The sequence below is a fragment of the Berghia stephanieae genome, chromosome 5 (assembly GCF_034508935.2).
Source record: "Berghia stephanieae isolate SIO BIC M18660-M18661 chromosome 5, UCSD_Bste_1.3, whole genome shotgun sequence".
NCBI classification, from domain to species: Eukaryota; Metazoa; Mollusca; class Gastropoda; order Nudibranchia; family Aeolidiidae; genus Berghia; species Berghia stephanieae.
This window is the reverse complement of record NC_088364.1, coordinates 40,635,276-40,657,113: the sequence shown is the minus strand read 5'-3', so window position 1 is coordinate 40,657,113 and position 21,838 is coordinate 40,635,276. Positions and strand designations below refer to the sequence as shown.

Sequence of the window (21,838 nt, the reverse complement as noted above, 5' to 3'; positions counted from 1 at the left end):
ACTATTTGCTCAGAATTTTAGATATACTACCCATTCAAGTAATAATAGGGGATAATTGCATGTGTAAGTATTCAAAGTTCACATATCTTAATCATACAGTATATACTGCTAGCCATTGCTCTTCATCAGTATAATTATTAATATTATTCATAATATGAATCATATCTCTTCTCTACCTTACATTCAAGCATTCAGAAATGCATCAATGTTTGACAAGTTTGTTGAATGGCAAAAGGAGTATGGAGACATTTTTACTGTTCAAATAGGTGAGTGTAGATATTCAGTTATTACCCTGATTGTGACTTGCATTCGAGTATTCTTGAAAATAACCTGTGTTTATGGAAACATTTATCACTAATAAAGTTGAAATATTCACAGCTCTTGGCCATGTTTTGGTTGTTTAACTCCGTTGATCACAGCCGTTTACTGCTTTCAACTTAGTTCGACAGGTAAATTTTGCCAGAGGCTAGTTCATAACAGATGGCAAGTCATGGCCTGGGCCTAAAGGGAGACTGAACAAAGTAGTGTAGTAAAGATGATATGAAGTGTTGCGATAAGATATTTTAGAGTCATAAGTGATTTACATACTTTTATTTGATATTAATTTAATGCATCATTTGGGATTAGATTTTAAAGGAAATGACCATAAAAATGGATCAGAAGTTTTAATTACTTTAAACCATATAATCAAACAATACATAATTTTTAATCAGTTTATACAAATTAATGAGGAATACTGCAATAATCCGAAATATTAATAGAGTAGAAATATATAATTCAAGTGATTTTTGTAAATAAGCATTGTTGAGATATCCACTCACCTGTACAGCAATATCCCTTTTTTTTGACAACAAAAAAAAAGCATGATCACCGCATTGTAGGGGGTTTGGTGATCAAATGATCAAAATGAACTGGTTTTAGTGTTGTAAATTGACAATTACTTTGGACAAAGCACTACGAGATGAGCAGTCAGGTTTCAGAAAAGAACGGTCGTGCACAGACCAAATTGCAACTCTAAGAATCATTGGTGAGCAGTCGATTGAGTGGCATTCATCCCTATATGTATGCTTTATAGACTTTGAGAAAGCATTTGACAGAATAGATAGGAAAGCATCTGGAACATCCTTTTCCACTATGGGGTGCCAGAAAAATTTATAAACATCATCAAACGACTTTATGATGGGTTTTCCTGCCAAGTCATCCATAATGGTCGACTCTCAGAGGATTTTGATATTACATCAGGAGTTAGGCTGTTTGCTGTTCCCACTTCTATTTCTTGTGGTATTGGACTGGGTGACAAAGACAGCATATGGCAATTCCAACAATGGCATCCAATGGACATTTTCAAAAAAGACTTGAAGACCTTGAATTTGCAGATGACCTAGCCCTCCTCTCACACTGCCTACAAAAAACAAAGTCACGGCCCTGGAAGAAACAGCTCAGCGAGTTGGCCTCAAGATTAGTGAAGAGAAGACAAAAGTACTGCACTTAATTTCCAAATGAGAATCACAAATCACCATCTCTGGCACAGCAATAAAAGATGTCGGGGAATTTACATACCTTGGCAGTAAAATCAGTCAGTCTGGTGGAACTGATGAAGACATTATCGCTAGAATCAAGAAAGCGCGCCAGGCCTTTGCAATATTGAGACCAATATGGAAAGCTTCCAGCATATCCACATACACCAAGATTAAAATATTTAACATTAATGTTAAAGCAGTCCTGCTCTATGGGTCAGAGACTTGGCGAACAACCTTGAACACATCAGCCAAGATACAAACTTTTGTCAATCGCTGTCTTCGACAAATACTCAGGTTGAAATGGTTTGACAAATTGCCAAATGGAACCCACAGGGCAAGAGGAAACAGGGTCGTCCAAAACAGACTTGGAGGAGAAGCCTTCACCAAGAATTGTGTGTCTCCAATCTTACCTGAAGTGAGGCAAAGGTCTGTGCAAGGACAGGAGAAGATGGAAGAGTGCTGTTGAGGCCCTATGTTCCGCCAGGAGCCAAGAGGCATAATTCAAAGTAAGTCAAATTGACAATTCTTAATAATAATAATAATAATGATAATAATAATAATAATGCCGATGGTGGTGCTAATGATGATAACAGTAAGAATAATATATTTACTACCACAATCACCACGACTATAGCTACTGCTAACACTGCTACTAATTCTACTACTACTACCATGATATTGACGACGACGACTACTACTACTACTACTACACCATCATCATCAACATCATCAGCAGCAGCTTCAATAGCATCATTATTAATATCCTCCTCCTCCTCATAATCATCATCATCATCATCAATAACAAGCAGACCTGCCAACCAGTACGATTAATCGTATTTTAGTACGATTTTTGGACCCCAAATACGCGGATACGATTTTAGTGGATTTAATGTGTGATGTGTGATGTGAATGATCTTGATGATACATTTGATGCATTGATACACACATGTCGCACACCAACCGTGTTTCTGAAGGAATGATGCATCACATTTAATACTATAGTTATCATTTCAGTTGCTTATATGATGCCGGTTTTCACTAATATTTTTCTCATATATTCTTGAGGATTTGCATAGAATTATGCATATAAGCTTGTTTTATACTTTAATTAGTCTCAGACCACATTTAAACTTTTGCCACTTATTACATAGAAAATTCTAAGTGAAAATTTAATTGAACCAACATCTTTGACTATGAAGCCTTCAATTAAAAACTGTGTTGCTAATTAACTTAAACATAAATGGGTTATTTCCCTTTATAATAACTAAATTAATCTATTTTGATTTATAAAATTTATAATGATCTTTTTTTTTCTTTATTATTTTGTACGAGTCTTGAATTACAAAGTGGGCAGCTTTAAGAATGGTATTTGGTTCAAAATGAATTTTTTAGAACCATTTTAGAAGTACAGTAAAATTACTTTAAACCGAAAGAAGCTAAACCGAAACATACCTTAAACCGCAAAGAATGTAATAAATTGTACTAGTTCCTTCATTATCTTTGTACTAATTCTTACGATGAACCGAAATACTTCTAAGCATTACTTTCTTTAAACCGAAACAACTTGAGAGCACCTTCCCTTTTTCTCTCTCTATTTTTCTTCAAAAATTCGGGAAGGTGGCCACACGTAATAATGCCCGATAATAAACAAAGACCGTAAGCATAAGATGAGGGTGGGGGGTAGGAAAACACTTCAATCACTGCACTTGGAATTGGCCAACACCACAATCGCACAGACTGGAAAAGGAAGCGACGGGTGACTGGCAGGCGAAAAATGAGGAAAGAGGGGGAGTTGGGGTGTAGAATCACGCAAGCGAGATGTTCTCACTCGTTTGTTGATGCTTTGGAACCATCGTCTACTATAAGAAGTCGTTGTTTGGAACTGACTGGATTTTCAACACGAGGGGGGGGGGGGGGGGTAGGGTACTTACCATTGACATGCCATTTCATTTCCAGTTTGTTTAAATGTGTGTGTAAGGGGGGGGGGGGGGGTCTATGTAATTAGGCCTTTGAACTTAATGGCTTTTCAACAAAAGAGGGATGTGTAGTAGACAGCCTAGCATTGACACGTATTTTCATTTCCATTTCACTTCACCTCTGAGTAGTTGCGCATCATTCATTATCAATTATCACACAACACCTTTCGATCTTATTTTAGCTTTACATTTTACTAAAAGATGTCCAAAAGAAAGCACTGTGCTTACATGTTGGAGTTTAAAATCAAAACACTATGTGAAGTCGATGAAAAAAAAAATTGAGCAAGACGGAGATATGTAAAATACACGGCATCCCAAACTCAACTCTTTCAACAATTTTGAATGGAAAACGAAAAACACGAAAACTATTTTTTAAACACACACACACACAAAAAAAGAATAATAAAATAACATTTTTTTTTAAAATGGTTACGAAGACAGCATTTATTCAACAACTCCATTTAAGGGGAAACCCATGATATGATTAAATGAGCAAATTCCTTAAACTTAAATAGTTACTACACTTGAAAAACATCGCAAAACGGGAACTTGCTTTAAACCGAAATGTCTTTAAACCGAAATGGTTTAGAAGGTCCCCAAAATTTCGGTTTAAAGTAATTCTACTGTATTTAACTTGTCTCTCATATTACATGTCTCTCATATTACATACTTTGCGAATTTCCCATCATTTGACCAAAGTAATAGTATTAGTAGTATATAGAAGTAATAATAGCAGTAGTAGGAGTAGTAGTAGTGAATTCTCAAACAAAAAAAAACAAAAAGAGAGAGAGAGAGGAGAGAGAGAGAGAGAGAGAGAGAGAGAGAGGAGAGAGAAGAGAGAGAGAGAGAGAGAGAGAGAGAGAGAAAGAGAGAGAGAGAGAGAGAGAAGAGAGAAAGAGAGAGAGAGAAGAGAGAGAGAAAAAGAGAAGAGAGAGAGAGAAAAAAGAGAGAGAAGAGAGAGAGAAAAAAGAGAGAGAAGAGAGAGAAAAAAGAGAGAAGAGAGAGAGGGAGGGGGAGAGAGAGAGAGAGAGAGAGAGAGAGAGAGAGAGAGAGAGAGGAGATGGGTCATTCGATCACATATATGGAAAATATCTTGCTACTGTTGCAAATTGTCAATCTATTGAATTGAAGCCCACTCTCCCAGATATTTTATCTCAAAACTGTCTCATAACTGATGTACTGGGCTAGCAGATATCACCATCACAACTTCATCAGCATCTCTTACCATCAACATCATGACATCATCACTTCTACAACTGCCATCACAGCATTGTCACTGCCACAACCACCACCACATCACTTCTACCACCACCGCCACCACAGCTTCATCATCATCACCACCACCACCACTAGAGCACCATCGCTACAACAACCAACACTTCTTCCACTGACACTATCATCAATACTACCAACATGTTACGGGTCTTTTGGTCATTTCTTTGAGTATTTCGAAAGCAATTTCCTTTGATATTGCAATTTCTGAGCCTTATGTTAATTTTAAATGGCCATTAAGTTTTAGTTTCTCGATAAATCGATAATTTTGTAATCACTAGAGATTGCTTGAATGATGAAGATCAGAGTTTATTTTGATTTGGGATTGATGTTAGCTTTTATATAAATTTTTGTATAGTGCGCACTTTTTTTCCACATGTGCGAACAAAATACACTTTTTTGCTAAAAAATGCACTTTTTAGGGTCATGGAATACACTTTTCATCCTGGGAAGGTTGGCAGGTCTAACAACGTTATCATGTTCATGTTCATGTTATTATATAAAACAACACTAGAATTTAGTCTATAGATTAAGTTAGTCTGAATACTTATTTTGTTAGCCAACAAGGAAATATGCCGGATGTATTTACACATCAATTGTGCAAAAATCTTTCATTAAAAAATTTTGAAAAAAATTACGATATTAAAGGTAGAGTATTACTCTTATATTCTCCACTTTGGGTTAGGGTAACAAAACTCATTGAATGTTGATTTTGTTAAAGAAATATATAGATTCTTCAAAGAAGAATAAAGTACACTCGCCATTTCTTGATATCAATTAAAATAATTGCGTCTTGGTGAAAATGCGGCCGTTATATCCATATAAAATAGAAAAACATAGAAGAAGTGTAGGGTCAGCAATTGTAGTGTAAAAATAATGATTTTATGAAAATTGTTCTATTTCCTGGCTGACAATGAAACCCAAGTGGTTATTCTACATGCAGGAATAATTTATGGCCATTCCTCACGTTTTAGACATCTGTTATGACATAACCACATGGTGGTCTCCCCTTCAACTAAGTTGTGAATGAATACCAGACTATAGACAATGACATTAATATTATTGGATTGTTATTACTGAGAAATTGTCTAATTGCAATATGTGTGGATATTTGATTTCATTTGACCTGAGGGGGGAATAAATGAAGCATTATAGAGCACTTTGAGATAATATAAGACAAGATGAACATTTTTTATCCACTTGTAGGTATTGGCTAAAGAATTTTAAAAGATAATTAAGCAAATCTATTCTTTAAAAAAAAATCGGGTTAGGGGTCAAAATTCGTGCGTGCAGCCAATGTTCACTTTTTGCCAACAAACACGGAATTACTGGCAAGTTTAACAATTATAAAACTTTTTTTTTACAGATGTAAGAGGGATACACTCAAACGTTTACAAATAATATGTTAAAAATTACAAAAACATTGTTTTTTTACATGTAACTTCGAAATGCTTTTTATGAATTTGCTTATTTATTCATATTAACACCTGTTCTTTTTTTCTTCTCTAGGCCAGTATTTTAAATGTAATATATGCCTTGATTCTAACCATGTATCTCATTAAGATGACTCAACATTTTTTTTTCTTTTCTAAACTTTAGGGAATGCAGTTTCCACTTAAGTGCCTCTTGATTTCTAATGAATAATAAGTAGAAGTGGGCCTTTATGGTCTTATGGAATGACGTTTGGTCCTTCGCTGGAGTGCCATTGAGAGTGACCTAATATTGAGTCCTTGGAAAAGGATCTTTACTTACACTCTGTCATAGCAATTAGGTTTACATGCTGAAACAGCGTCGTCTCTGCTTTTAAAAAGTTAAAATAGTGTCTTGCAAGCATTGTGTCTCATCCTAATACTAAGTGTTACTATTGGATTGGTATCTCTTGTAAAGAGCTTTGAGCACATTAAGTGACTATTGCACTCTATAGAAACTCAGGTTTACAGAAATATTTCTATAAGAAACTAGTATGGCAGTAATGCTGCTGTTTATGTAAGATTTGCGAGTTTTCTTGATTTTCATCACAATATTCTCAGAGAAGGACAAAATTCAAAGATGTTCAGTGACATATTCCCTTGATTGAATAAATTAAAGATAAGGCGACATACATGCCTCGCCAATCGTGATTGATGACACTAGCATTCTAATAATCATTTTTTGGCTTGTTTGTCTTTTTCTAGGTCCACAAACTGCCATCGTGATAAATGATATTGATCTCGTGATAGAAGCCTATGTGAACAAAAGCAATGATTTCTCAGACCGGCCATTTTTCTACTCTTGTAAGTTTGGCTTAAAAGCACAAATTAAAAATGACTATTTAAATGTTGAAGAATGGCATGTATCTAACAACATTTTTCTCATTTTTGTTTTTGAACTGTTGATATTCATTAAGTCATAATTATCTTAGGTGTAATGATATATATATCTGGGTATCCTTTAGTGGGTAGGGAGGTACCAGTACCTGCTATGTCTTCTATCCCTTGTATCTGTTTTCTAATAGCTTTCTGTCTTTGTCTTAGAATGAGTTTACTTGGTTTTGTGCTGACCCTGGACAGTCCTTGGCTTGGAGGGAAACAGTCGAATGTATAGTTATAGTTTTGGGAGATGACATTTTTTCCTTGTAAATTATCTCTCAGTTAAGTACTGTTATTTTTTGTAATTTTTAACATATTATTTGTATACGTTTGAGTGTATCCCTCTTAGTGGGATCTTGTTCTGGTGTCTGGGTGAGACTCTTAGGTGATCTCAAACTAAGTTCACTGATAGTTTGCTCTTGGAATCTACATCTGTTCCCTATTTGAACCATACCCTTTTGTCTTACTTTTTCCTTAAGTCCTTTTAATTGTACATCTTCCTTTTTACTGGCGCTGATATGAACTAAATGTGTTGCAAGCGCCATAAAACCCTTAAAAACAAACATGATGTATCTATCACTCACTCACTCAATCCTCTCGGGGCCTGCTGGCACTTGAGGCGATGCAAGGGATCTCCACCTGATCCTGTCAGCCGCTATTCTCGGGGCCATCTCAAGGGACAGACTTCTCTGCTTTAGGTCCTTCTCTACCGTACGTCTCCAAGTCTCCTTGGGCGGCCTCGCTTCCTCTTTCCTTGGGATTTCCATCGTAGAGCCTTCCTTATCAGTGATTCATTGGGTCTGCAACAGACATGATGCATCTATGGTCAACAATAATTTGAGATCTTAAAACCTTGCTTATTGATTGAAAAATGGGTGCCATTCTCGTAGCAGACTTACCATGTTTTGATTGGTCTCCCTGCCTTTGTGATTAACAGGTGCGGACCTACCTCCCTTTGTGATTGGCTAGCCTATCCTTTGTCCCCATGTGGTAACAGTGTAGAGTGAATACAATGGTGGATAGGTGCAACAGTGTGTGAAAACATGTGGAGAAAACTATGGGGGATAGATGCGTCAAGTTTTGTGATGTTTACCGACTTTCAAGATCGAAAGTTTGAAAGACACATATTACATGTCAGCATTATGACCATATATGGATATATAAGAAACTATCGTTTGATGTTAACCGGCTTTCACTTTCAAGATTGGGCAAATTTTGGACAAGAGGTATAAATGTCGAGACACATCTACACCACCGTTATCCTGACTGAGGAAACTGTTACGACATCTTTGATATATCAAGGCTTGTTGACAGATATTAACACATGTGATGCTTGTCACAAGTGCAATGAAGCAATGTAACTGACCAGGAAAAGATACAAGGTGGAGCTGATTTTTGCAGTGTGCTATGTTGCCAGAAGAAAGGTTGCCAAGCTACAAGATCTGTACATCAAGGTAACAACTTTTTTCATTTTGAGGATAAAGATGGAAAAACCAACTCCAAATTTTTACTGTCTGACATTTTGGAGCTGGTATTTTGTTCACATGGGACATGCTTATTTAACAAGTGCTAGAATACACCGGAAGAAGTGGACAGGCCATAGTAGAATGGTTCAACATGTGCGAAGTATCCTCTGGAATGTTGGGGTGGTAGGTCTGCTATGAGGACAGAAACACCCAGTGACAAGGCAGTAAGTCTACTACGAGAACAGAAACACCCATTGTCAAGGCGGTAGGTCTGCTGCGAAAACAGAAACTCAGTGTCAAGGTGGTAGGTCTGCTATGAGAACAGAAACACCCAGTGTCAAAGTGGTAGGTCTGCTATGAGAACAGAAACGCCCAGTGTCAAGTCGGAAGGTCTGCTACAAGAACGGAAATGCCCAGTGTCAAAGCAGTAGGTCTGCTATGAGAACAGAAATGCCCAGTGTCAAGGTGGAAGGTCTGCTACAAGAACAGAAACACCCAGTGCCAAAGCGGTAGGTCTGCTATGAGAACGGAAATGCCCAGTGTCAAGGCAGTAGGTCTGCTACGTGAACAGAAATTCCCAGTGTCAGGGCGGTAGGTTTGCTACGGAGGACAGATAATGTGAAGTAGGTCTGCAATGAGAATGGCACCAAAAAATTTTTAAACATCCTTGTTTATATATGCTCATAATAACCACGCCCTTGTTTTGTTTGTATTTATGTCTCTTTAAGAATGTGCAGATTGTCATTTTTGAAAATTTCAATATTTGTACCAATGGTTTGCTTTCCTAACCAAGTGCATGTGATTTTTATTTTTTATTTTATCAATGTGTTTTTTAACTGAGTACATATATTTTAAAAATTCAAAATTTGTATCAATGTGTTTTTTATTATAGTGCACATGTTTGCAGAGGGTTCCAAAAGCATCCTTACATCATCTCTGGGAGATACTTTTAAATATCAGAGAAAAGTTGCGTCACAGTCACTAAGGTTAGTTAAAACGTTTTACAATGAAAAATTCTTTTTCTCATGAACATATATTTGAAAGTTTTGTCAAATAAGCTTGGTGTTTAAAAAAAAATTTTATTTAGAGAAATAGAGGGCCTCACATCTAGTAAGAATTTTTGGCCTGAAATCATTAAGTATATGCAGAATGACAGACAATCATTTCTCCTTTATCGGTTTAACCAATGTCCTGAACAAGGAGCCATTGTAACCAAATATCCAATTTTTCAGCTAAAACAACTACCTACCTATATTGATCCTTTCTATCAGACGTTATATTATAATCTAATCAGCCTCCCAGTATAGTATATTCCTTTTCATTTATAAAGATGCTATTTGTTGATTGATCTTCCATCATTCAGGCTACCACATATAATATAGAAAGGAAGAATATTCTGAGGACTTTTTAAAAAATTGTTGATAGATACTCGAGTAAACCACACACATGAAAAAAAAGAAATTATACCAAAGACTTATACAAATTAACTATGGCAGGAAATGATTTTTAGCTTGATATATTTTGATCCAAATTTAAATGAAAGATTTACCAACTAAATGTTTTTTTTACAAAGTTAATTTACCAATAAAGAAATAATTATACTTATATATATATATATATATATATATATATATATATATATATATATATATATATATAGAGAGAGAGAGAGAGAGAGAGAGAGAGAGAGAGAGAGAGAGAGAGAGAGAGAGAGAGAGAGAGAGAGAGAGAGAGTCCAACCAGGTCAGGAATTCTGGAAAAGTCTGGGGAAAATCAGAAGTTTTTTTTTGCGAAAATGTGACTGGGAAATAACAAATGGCCTTGAATTTTGCAATTGGGTTGGGGGGAAAATAATACGTGGCTAGGTGAAGCGGACTTGTCAGAAGTAAAGAAGTAAAGATATAAATTATACTAGTTTGTTTTCAAATATGCCTTTCTAGCAATTTTATTCTCTTTGACAAATCAAGAGCAAAACATGACCAGCATTAGAGGAAAATAGATAAAGAAGAATTCCATTTAAAATGTGCGGCCTTGTGGCCTTGTAGTATCACACCCGCCTTTGGACTTGTGAGTCCTACTCTTGAGTGGTGCAATTTTGAGTCCTTTGAAAAAAACTCTTTACTTATATTTTCTCATTGTACTCGGGTATACAATGAGTACCTGGTCGTTAACATTGTTGCTGTAATATTATAAATTGTAATATTGCTTTAGTTGTCTATCGAAAGTAATTGTAATGTCACCTTACAGGCATCATTCTCTTCCTACATTATGCTGATAACTTGGCAACCCTTGCAAAGCAGTTACATCATGTTTAGTGGATATTCCGCTTTATATGCTCAAATTATTTTGTTGGGGTTTTTTAAAACTTAGTCATGACTAGACCTGAAAGTTGTGCATATACCCCAATGCTAGGAGAAAAGAAGGATAAAAAACTAAACGAAGCTGTCTTGATTTTTACTAAAGGAGAATTGATTCCAATGCATCAGAAGATCCTCAAGTTGAGTTTAACCTAATTTTGAAGCACATTTAATCCTTGATTCATTCCAGACAATATCTGAGTGGACAACAGTTTGAAGAAAGATGCCATGAAGTAATATTGAACACGGCAAAAGTCATCGAGTCTCAAAAGGGTTCATTTTTATTGAAAGATATTCTTTCCCTTTCTGTTTTCAACATCATGCATGGTCTTTGTTTTGAAAGTGTGTGAGTTGAATTTTTAATTTTTAATTGTTTCTTTTCTTCTAATGAAAATGTTTACAAAATACCAATCTTCAATTGCTCAGCCAAACATAACACACATACTAAGACAGATGTATTACAAAGATATGAGTTACTAGCTGTTTCATAGACCAACAGAGCTACCAGGATCCTCTTTCATGATAGTTTCTGAAGTTAAATCAGTCCTCTTCAAGTTAAGACCAAGACCATGTACATTCAACCTTGTTTGGCATGGCATACTATTTTTTTCATTCATAGTCGTGAGGGACAATTAGAATTTTTTCTTTGAAGAAGGGAGCAGATTTATTGAGATTTAAAAGGAAGGGTTGAATGAAAAGAATTAGGTAAATCTTTTATTTTAATGACAATTGAAAGTTTTTATTGTGGCATTAATTGAAACCTTTGAAATTTAAGAGCTGAAATATTCCTTGATGATCTCTTTACAAAGCAGTATAGCCATTATATAAATAGTTATATCAAGTATTGATTTTCTTTGAATTATCTTTATATTCTCCAATGCGGTCTTTGCTATACTAAAAATATAGATGAACTTCTTCCTCCAACAAGAAAGTATAAATTTTTTATAGATGACAGTTCATATGAAGAAAAATAGGCAATATTGCAAAATCTTAATTCTATTGAAGTTAAAACTGAAAGAGTAATGGAAAATAGAATTTAAATGGGTTTAAAATTCACAAAAAATAACGATAAGTATTGTAATGTAAGCTTCAATTTATTAAACAAAGACAGATACTGCAGACGTTTCGGATTCCCCCCTTATCAACAAAACATGATGAATGAAATACTAAGGACGAATGAGAGTTGTATGAATGGAGTAGTTAAGGTGAATAAACAAAAACAATGATAGGACAGGAAATAGACTGCCCCTTTCACTGCATGGATTTAGCACTATTTCAGATTTGAACTCCCAAGGGGCAATTAACCTTCCCTGATAGCTACCTCAGTGGAGGTTAACTGGTATCAGGCAATGCCGTTTCCAATTGGGGCAATTATGGATATTTATGGTCTTATAATGAATTAAGAATGCAACAGATGCTAAACTGCGGGATGTACAGGTCGGTTTTCGGAAAAAAGTTTCAACCACCGACCGGATTGTCTCTCTGTGAGTCATAGTGGAACAGTCTATAGAATGGAATTCTCCTCTTATTGTCAACTTTCTGGATTATGAGAAGGCTTTCGACAGCATTGACGGAGCAACATTTAGGAAAATTCTGGCACATTAGTAAACCATTTTCATCCTTGCCATTGATTGGTTAATGAAGAAACCCTTGCTCTCATGTTCATCCTTGCCATTGATTGGTTAATGAAGGAAACCTCCAAAGGGCGAAGAAATGGGATACAGTGAACCCCTTGGACACAGTTGGATGATCTGGCTCTTCTGTCCCACACCCAGGACCAGTTGCAAGCAAAAACCACAATAATAAACAGCCTCTTGGAATCAACTGGTTTAAGAATTCACCCTACAAAGTCAAAGGTCTTAAGGATAGGTACACGTCAAAGGGAGCAGATCAAAGTAAAAGATCAGGAACTTGAAGATATAGACACTTTCTGCTATCTCGGGAGTATAATTGACAAGGATGGAAGCACGGAAGCATATGTGAAAGCACAGATAGGAAAGGCATAGGCTACATTCACATCTTTGAACAGAGTATGGAGAACTAAAGAACCTTCGACTAAAGCTAAGACTTTTCAACTCAAACGTGAAGTCTGCCCTACTTTATGAATGTGAAACTTGGAATGCATTGCAGGCATGTGTAAGGTGGAAACAGATTTTCATAAACAGGTGCATGTGTAAGCTACTCAGAATAAAATGGGTGGATAGAATTGAGAACGAAGAAGTATAGAAAAGAACACAGCAGAAACCAGTGGGAGAGGAAATAGGAAGAAGACAATGAAGGTGGATTGGACACACTCTTTGAAAGAATGACTCTACCATAACAAAGAAAGTATTAGACTGGAACCCTCAGGGTGGAAGATTAAAGGGAAGGCCACGGGGAACATGGAGAAGAATGAAAGAAGATGATATACAGAGAAGTGATAAGACATGGAACGAGATCAAAAAGTTTGCTCAAGATAGAGAAGGATGGAAACTGTTTGTCGTTATTCAAAACTCATCAGCAGTAACTCATGAGTTTTAATTAATATCAAAAGTAGATGTATGCAGTTGTGTTCTTGTGTATTATTATCATATTGGTAGCTGTGTATTATTATTATATTGGCAGCTGATTTTCTTGATTTATTCTTGGTTTTGTTGGTTCTGTATATATTTTTTTTTACCATTTCCAATCCTCTCAAACAGTTGTATTAGTCAAAACAGTAAACTGATATGATTTATGTCATGTGGTAAAACAACTCATGAGAATAAACATTTGGGTAAGCTTTGATTGATCAGTAAAAACTAAAAACTAGCATTGTGTATGTTTCAATATCTCGATTTACTACCAATCTGCCTATAAAGTATGACCTCTTTACAAATAATGTTACTGGACATACTACAAATGTTGCAGTATCAATCATTAATTACAACTCACACAAGGCACTGGTGCAGTTAAATTAAATGATTTGCTCAAAGAAAAGGACACAGTAGGTGGTCAAAAGAGGATTCAAAATTATGAGAACATATAGTTTATTCCAAGTAGCGACCTCTTTCTCCTCATTGACCAACTCCATCCGAAACGAACCACACTGTCAATACAGGTTATATGGAATCATCTCCTTTCCACCAAGAAGACACATTTAGTCATTGTCTTTTAAAGTCATCTGATATACCATTGAACTCCAGTCAGTCAAATTGAGAGATAAAATAATTGAATAACAATCATAATCAAATCAGTATAACACCACATGCATACCACAGCAAGGTCATTTATTGATTTGCGAGAAATCACTGCCATATTTATCTGGACGCATCAGTCTATAAAAAGTTAACACATTCACTTGTGCACAAAAGGAAAACTTGCATTTACATTTTATTACTTATTCAACCTGCAAAATTGCGAGTACTTAAGATGAATTTCAATGGCAGGAATGGGGCCTTCAGTGAAATACACAAGGCAATCTAGCACACCAGGCCAATCAATACAGAGACAATAAATATAACACAATCAAACATTGACACCTATATGACACTGTTAATACGGCAATGTCCTGAGAAAACCACATAAAAGCAGAATATCTTCTAACAATGATGCCTAACGTTCATAAAAAAATTCTAATTTTGAGTTGAATAATAAGGGATTAAAGTGTAAAAAACAGTCATCCACTACTACTACCACTGAAATATTGGCTTTCAAGAGTGCCCAGAACTACATATTTAAGTCAGTTAAATGCTTTTTTAAAAAAACATGATTAATATATTTTCGTCTAATGGTTTTTATTTCATTCCAAACTGATATTGGGCATCATTTTTAACATGAAATACTGTGGGAAAGATAATGAGGATTTCACCAAGTCATGCCAAATAAGAATTTTACAATAAAATATTCATATCTTTTAAGATTTTACTGCCCGGACAACAAAACTTGGCACGTGTCAAGACTATCATTTTTACTTTAAAATGATGCTTGTCTCAATATTTTTTGCTGATGTGAATTAAATTATCAATATATGCAAATTACTACAAATTAATTTCATTGATAACTCAAAAATCACTGAATTGACACCTCTTATGAGCAGCCTTAAAAGGATACATTATCATCATCCATGGCATATGATGAAAGAAACCCTTGCTTTGCCTGTGTTTAGGGAACAATTTTCATATTCATATTATCAACTGAGCAATACCATGAAATATTGCAGCAATTAATTACCAACAGTGGCATCACAGATCTCCCCTGTTCCACACATGGATTGACCTCACTAATGGGGTCGAGTTGACCTAGCTCTGAAATACCGCTCAGGGGGAAATGCCACGCAGTGCTTTGTAAGGAAGCACAAATTGAAATATGACAATAGATATTAATAAAAGATGTGCAATTCATGAAAATATGTCATGCAGTATAGAATGTAAAATAGGCAGCTATGAGACCAGTTAACAACGAAAACAGCAAAACAGACAGACCCATCCCCATCATCACAAGTCACCCACTAAAGGGATAAATTCAATAAACCACCTTTAATCCCTTACCCATAATTTGAGGGACATACTCACTATGAGTCACATAACAGTGGACATGGCCAATAGTCAATGTAAGACCCAGCCTTGTGAACATTGCAGATGCAGGACATGCCCACATTTATTCATGGAAAACTCCATCGATTTCCCTGATAGAGTTTGGGATATCAGGCACGCATTCACCTGCACTGATCACTTTTTGATCTACGCAATAATCTGCAAACGTTGCTCCAATACATATGTGGGGAAACGGCAAGAGATTAAGCAACAGTTTGGACAACACCTGCCGAAAACCATCGAAAACGACCTGTCCAATTCACCATTTTTCAGTTCTGCCACACAACTAAACAACATAGAAAATACAGAGAGGCAGAACTGATACTTAAACTTACCAACCTGTCACCTCCCGCCGTGAACTTGAGACTCGACCTCATTTAAATATTATACGACCTTTATCTCTTGCCCCTCTGACTCTCCCTGACCCATCATCTATATTTTATATTACACACGACTATCATTACCACAGCTACTACTACTATTACTTCTACTATTATTACTACTACTACTACTACAACTACTACTACTACTACTTCTACTACTACTACTACTACTACTACTACTACTACTACTACTACTACTACTACTACTACTACTACTATTACTATTTCTACTACTACTACTACTACTACTACTACTACTACTACTACTACTACTACTACTACTACTACTACTGCTGCTGCTGCTGCTGCTGCTACTACTACTACTACTAGAATTAATAACAATAATAGTTACACTGCTATCCCTAACTGTTTTTTAAACTTTATTCCAATTCCCTTTTATCAATATTCTAATATAGTCTTCATTTTATTCTATTTTACATTCTAGACTGCACGACACATCCCCCTTTTTTGTAATTTTCATGACACCTTTTATTAATAATTATTGTCATATTTTAATTCGTGCTTCCTTACAAAGGGACATGTCCCTCATTGGTTTTCTTTATTCACCTTAACCACGCCAGTCACATCTCTTATTTGTCCTTAGTGTTTCATTCATTGTGTTTTGTTGATAAAGGGGAAACCCAAAACGTCTACAGTATCTGTCTTCATTTAATAAATGGAAGCTTACATTTCAATACTTACCAGGTTTTTTTTCCTTCGAGCTTCAAGCAGCATTTTCATTAAAATTCACATGAAATTAATTAAACCATTTAAGATGTGTAGATTATTAGATTATTTTTCTTCACTTTCGACCTTCGTTGTGAAAAAGTGGCAAATATTTGTTTGAATTTAAAACTTGGCAAAATCTATTTGGATTGCAATTACATTCTTTTTTTTTTAAATCAAAGTGAAATCCAAACCAGTTTGTTACCATATTGATGTGCTCAGTCAGAATTACTTTTTTTATTTTATCCTACCTCAACAAGCATGCATCTAATTAGTTCAGTGTCTAAGTAACCTGGCTTAAATGATCATTTATTTGAATGGTACATAAATGGCAATTTTGATTACAATGGTATTAAATGATAATATGAATTGCAGTAGCATGACCACCTAAAAGTAGAATATGTAAAACTATCGAGTATGTTGACAGAGTTAAGTTATTAAGAGAAAAAAAGAGATTATCTACGGCATTCGATTCTAACTGTGCAAGTACTAAAAAAGCTTATATATAAAGCTTAACCTCTCCCAACCATTGTGACCAACAGAGACTAACCACAATCTTGTTATTTGGTGGGAATAGTCATGAGATCTAAACACACATCTTGGGTGTCGTAGAAGCCACACTCTTGTTTTGAAAAAAAAAATCTCATCATCTTTCTCACACTCACACAATTAGAGTTGGACGCCCTCAATATACGATTCCAATGGTGAATTTGGGTTGTTGTTGTTTTTGTTTTTTTTGTTTTTTGTTTTTTTTTTGGAGGGGGGGGGGGTATTCTTGTTTTGTTAAATAATAATTTATTATTTATATTTTTTTTTTAGAAAAGAGTTTGACGATCCATCATTCCAGAAAATAGTATCTTTTTTCGACGAATTTAACAAGAATATTGGTAATGGTTTTTTAGAGGACATATTCCCTCTGCTGCGATATTGGCCTACAAAGAAGTTTACATACCTTTTCAAGGCCTTGGGATTGTTTCTAGGTTTCATTCAGCAGAGAGTTGATGAACGAAGACTTGAGGTTGACAGAGGTAATTTCCTAATATTTTTTTTAAACTATGCATTATCCTTATTAAGTATTCCATGCCCTTGGTGAAATAGTTAAAGATAGTGCACTCATGGGGGTTTAGGGGTGGGGGGGATGAAATGATCATTTTGAAGCCATTTTTTATGAACGTGATCAAAGTGATTTTTCCCTTCAATCACAGATACAAAAATGCTAAAACTATAACTCTTGGAATCTACATCTATTCCCTATTTGAACCAACTCCCCTTTGTCTTACTTTTTCTTTGGTGCTTTAATTATAATTCTAAATTTTAATTACTTTCCCATTTTCTTCCTATTTACAACAACCACCACCACATCATCATGACTACCACCACTGCTACCACCACCATCACCATTGCATCATCTTCACCACCACCACCACTACTGCAACAATCATCACATCATCATCTTCATCACTACCGCCACTACTACGATCACCAACACCACATGATCATGATCATTGCCACCACTATTGCAACCACAACGTCATCGCTATTAGCACTCCTACCACCACCACCACATTATTATAACAAGCACTACCACCAATTCTACAACAACCACCTCCACATCGTCATTACTACTGCAACAACTACCACAGTTCACAATCCTCATCATCATTGCTACCACCAGTATTACAACCACCACCAACAGATTTTATCATAACTACCACCAATACTACTACAACCACCACGATTACATCATCATTACCACTATCACCACTACAATCACCTCCACCACCTCTACCGGCACTAATACAATAACAACCACCATGCATCATCATCTTTACCACTACAACATCATCATTATTACTACCACCACTTCTACAATTACGACCATTTCATTATCATACCTCCTATGGTGGGCAGGAGATCGCATGTTCTGTCAATTTGCGCGATTGATCAATTGCGCAGCTATTTTTAATGGATTAACAAAATGCTCAACAGTCTATTAGTAATAATGGTAGTTGTGGTAGTGGTAGTAGTGATGGTGGTTCTTGTAGTATTGGTGGTGGTGTTGGTAGTGGTAGTAGTAGTAGTAGTATTACCGATCTGCAGAATGCGTATCCCTCGATTGATTGTTGCATATTCTGTGGATCCATGAAAAAAGCTGAGATCCATCATGTGTTATGCATTCTGTAAATCAGCACTACCGCTACCGTTACTACCACCATCCTTACTACTACCACTACTACCACTACCACTATTACTATTTGATTGTTGCACATTCTATGGATCCACGAAAAGCACTGCACAATCGATCGATTTCGCAAATCGGACAGAATGCGCCTAATATATATTTTCTTTAATGTTTAGGTTCAAAACAACTGTAAATTACCTAAGAATTATAATGATTTTTAAAAATTTGTTTTTTTGGGGGGATTTTTTTTGTGATGTTTTTTTTTTTTGTTCATTGCCTTCTTAGATTCGCCTAGGTGCCTGGCTGACACAATTATACTTGCGCAGCAAGAACTGATAGAGACTGACAACTCCTCTTTGATGCATATGACAGATGTCCATGCCAGGCAAATTATATCTGATGTGTTTGGAGGTAACACTTTAGATTTAAAATCAAATTTCAAACTCCTTTTTTTTTTTTGGATAAATTTAACATATAATATAGTTGCAATTATTCCCGGCATACATTACTATTCTTTCCTTTATGTTGTCCAGACTTGATTTTTTAAAAACCATCGTAGCTAGGAATTTAATATTCCTATTTTCTCAATAACGTTAATAACTGCATTTTTAGACCTTGAACTATGAAAAGTGCAAGGGAAAAAATGGCAAATTAAAATGGTAAAAATTGACTGTAATTTATATGGCAGCTGCTTGGACAGAGCTATGAATGATTGGAATCCTCAAAAGAAATGAGTCAAGATCTAAGTCATAATTTATGTTTTGAAATTTACATCCTCATCCTTATTTAATGAGATAAACATACAAGATCTTAAGACAAAATCTCCTGCTTTGCCAGTCAGATTCGAAACTTTTCACACCATGACTTTCAGTAGTTTAACGGCAAACTATGAATTGGAGGTAACTTTTAAATTCTCCTGATGTCTTTTGTTAAGTCTACTAAGTTTGAAATGGCTGTCGTCACCACCATCACCATCATTGTCATCATCATCATCATCATCATCATTATTATTTTTTATTTTTTTTAATTATTTATTATTATTATTATTATTATTATTATTATTATTATTATTATTATTATTATTATTATTATTATTATTATTATTATTATTATTATTATTATTATTATTATTATTATTATTTTCATCAGCTTGTCTGCCAGAAATATCCTTGAAACCTGTTTGTCACAGGTGTAAAAAAAAAAAATCATCTTATATGCTCCAGCGCCTGTCTTATCAGTGACCTTTTTTTTTCAAAATCAACATTGAAAAATGAAAATGATCATATGGTTGTTAATTCATAGAGAAATAATTAGTTCAGTATGGAACAGCAGCTTTAAGCAAATATCGTTCCAATTAACTGATTCCATAATTGATTTCACATTTATGGTAGCTATAAAAAAAAGTGGTAAAGAGCTTCCTTTTAATTCCTCGTCTAAAACTAAAATGTTTCCTGCCTTTTTTAAATAGTATTAAATATTATAATGCAACACCGTGATGACACGTGAAGAAAATTAGTGACCATTTCGAATAAGTTTTTAAGAGGTGGACATACCATAACAATAAAGACTTGTTCATCATCGCCTTATTTTTAAAAAATGGGGGGGGGGGGGGCTTTTTTTTATTTGTGTAGATTACAGATTGTTGACAGCAATGGCAATCCGGATTCCAAGATCATATTCTCTTGAACCTATAAATACATTTATACTTTACAATAATCTTGACAGCTGGTGTGGACACAAGTCGTACAACCCTTGACTGGATATTTCTCGTATTGGTAACCAAACCTGAAGTCCAAGCTCGCATGCAGAAGGAGATTGACGAGGTTGTAGGTAAGACAGTTTTTTACTCTTATGTTTCATCATTCTTTTATACTCTCTTTTGCATGTATTTGTGATAATTGGATGATGATTTTCATCTGAGCTGATCTGTATTTATTTATGGGTAGCCCTATTCGTCCTTAAGGTCGAATATCATCAACCATCGTTGCCGTACGTTAGGACAAATAGTGTTGCTTGCACTATTCGTCCTTCACACTAAAGCTGAGAAATATTCCGTTTTTGTTTTTACTGAGCTGGATTCGAATCCACGTAATTACATGATATATCCGTATTGTCTTAAATGTTTGACAAACTGCACCTCCTCTGTTTGTGAGTCAAATAATCAGTTGAGTGTGTATGTGTGTTTGAGGTGTTTGTGTGTGTTTGTGTATGTGTAATTTCGTGGTTTTTTGTTTTTGTTTTTTCTTCTTCTGGGATATGATTTTTATTCCAGAATGATAATTGGTTTCTTATAAGGAACTATTTTCGTGTTCTCCTATTGACAAGTATCCCATTCAAATACCTGCTCGAGAGTTTGGGTTGGCTGGGCATAGAGGGAGATTCGTCAGGTTTTCTTTGTTTTTGTTTTTGTTTTTCTGTTGTTTTTTTTTTTTTGGGTGGGGGGGGGGGTTGTTTTTTTGTTTTGTTTTTTTTGTTGTTGTTGTATTTTTCCTGCTTTTGTGTGTTTATTTGTTTGATTTGTGTGTGTGTGTGTCTATGTGTGTTTTGCCTTTTTAACATTTTTTTTCAATCTATAATAGTGGGTAAGCACTCAGTAACTATTTGTTTTAAATGACTAGTATTAAATTTGTCAAAAATATTATATTAGTCATAAAAGTAGAAGCAGCGCAAAAAACATCAAAGTTCTGTATCTCTTAAGAAGCAGTTTTATAAAAAATGTTATAATCTTGATAATTCAGTGAATGCCATCAATAATGGCTTGAATTTAGCCAAAATATTTGAACGATGTCGATACCTGTCCTTTAACTTCAGAAAATTTTGTTATAAGTTGTACTGTCTTGACTAGACTAGCTGTATAACATAATGATAGATTTAATTCATGGAGAATTCAATGCGTTATCAAATTGGCAGTAAACGAGGTAATTGTATAGACGGGATGGAATTTAGCGGCTTTACAACACGCAAATTAACTCCAAAGCCGAAAGCACAACTTTGCATTTAAACTTATCTCCATAGACAATGTCAATATATTAAAGATTAATAAAGGACACTAATA

General features: G+C 35.1%; 1 protein-coding gene across 6 annotated transcripts in view; it reads left to right on the top strand.

The window, feature by feature from the left end:
• The window catches only part of LOC144972919 (cytochrome P450 1A1-like), a 61,701-nt gene that overhangs the window by 11,668 nt on the left and 28,195 nt on the right, over nucleotides 1–21,838 (top strand). For 3 of the 6 annotated variants that reach the window (XM_078914726.1, XM_078914725.1, XM_078914724.1), the window contains 7 exons: nucleotides 189–266; nucleotides 6,943–7,041; nucleotides 9,475–9,568; nucleotides 11,130–11,285; nucleotides 17,421–17,629; nucleotides 19,069–19,194; nucleotides 20,509–20,613. In XM_078914726.1, coding sequence (XP_078770852.1) covers nucleotides 189–266; nucleotides 6,943–7,041; nucleotides 9,475–9,568; nucleotides 11,130–11,285; nucleotides 17,421–17,629; nucleotides 19,069–19,194; nucleotides 20,509–20,613 — 867 coding nt within the window. Of the gene's footprint in view, nucleotides 1–188; nucleotides 267–1,853; nucleotides 2,027–6,942; nucleotides 7,042–9,474; nucleotides 9,569–11,129; nucleotides 11,286–17,420; nucleotides 17,630–19,068; nucleotides 19,195–20,508; nucleotides 20,614–21,838 lie in introns of those variants that run through there. The other 3 variants (XM_078914728.1, XM_078914727.1, XM_078914729.1) reach the window with 2 other exon arrangements.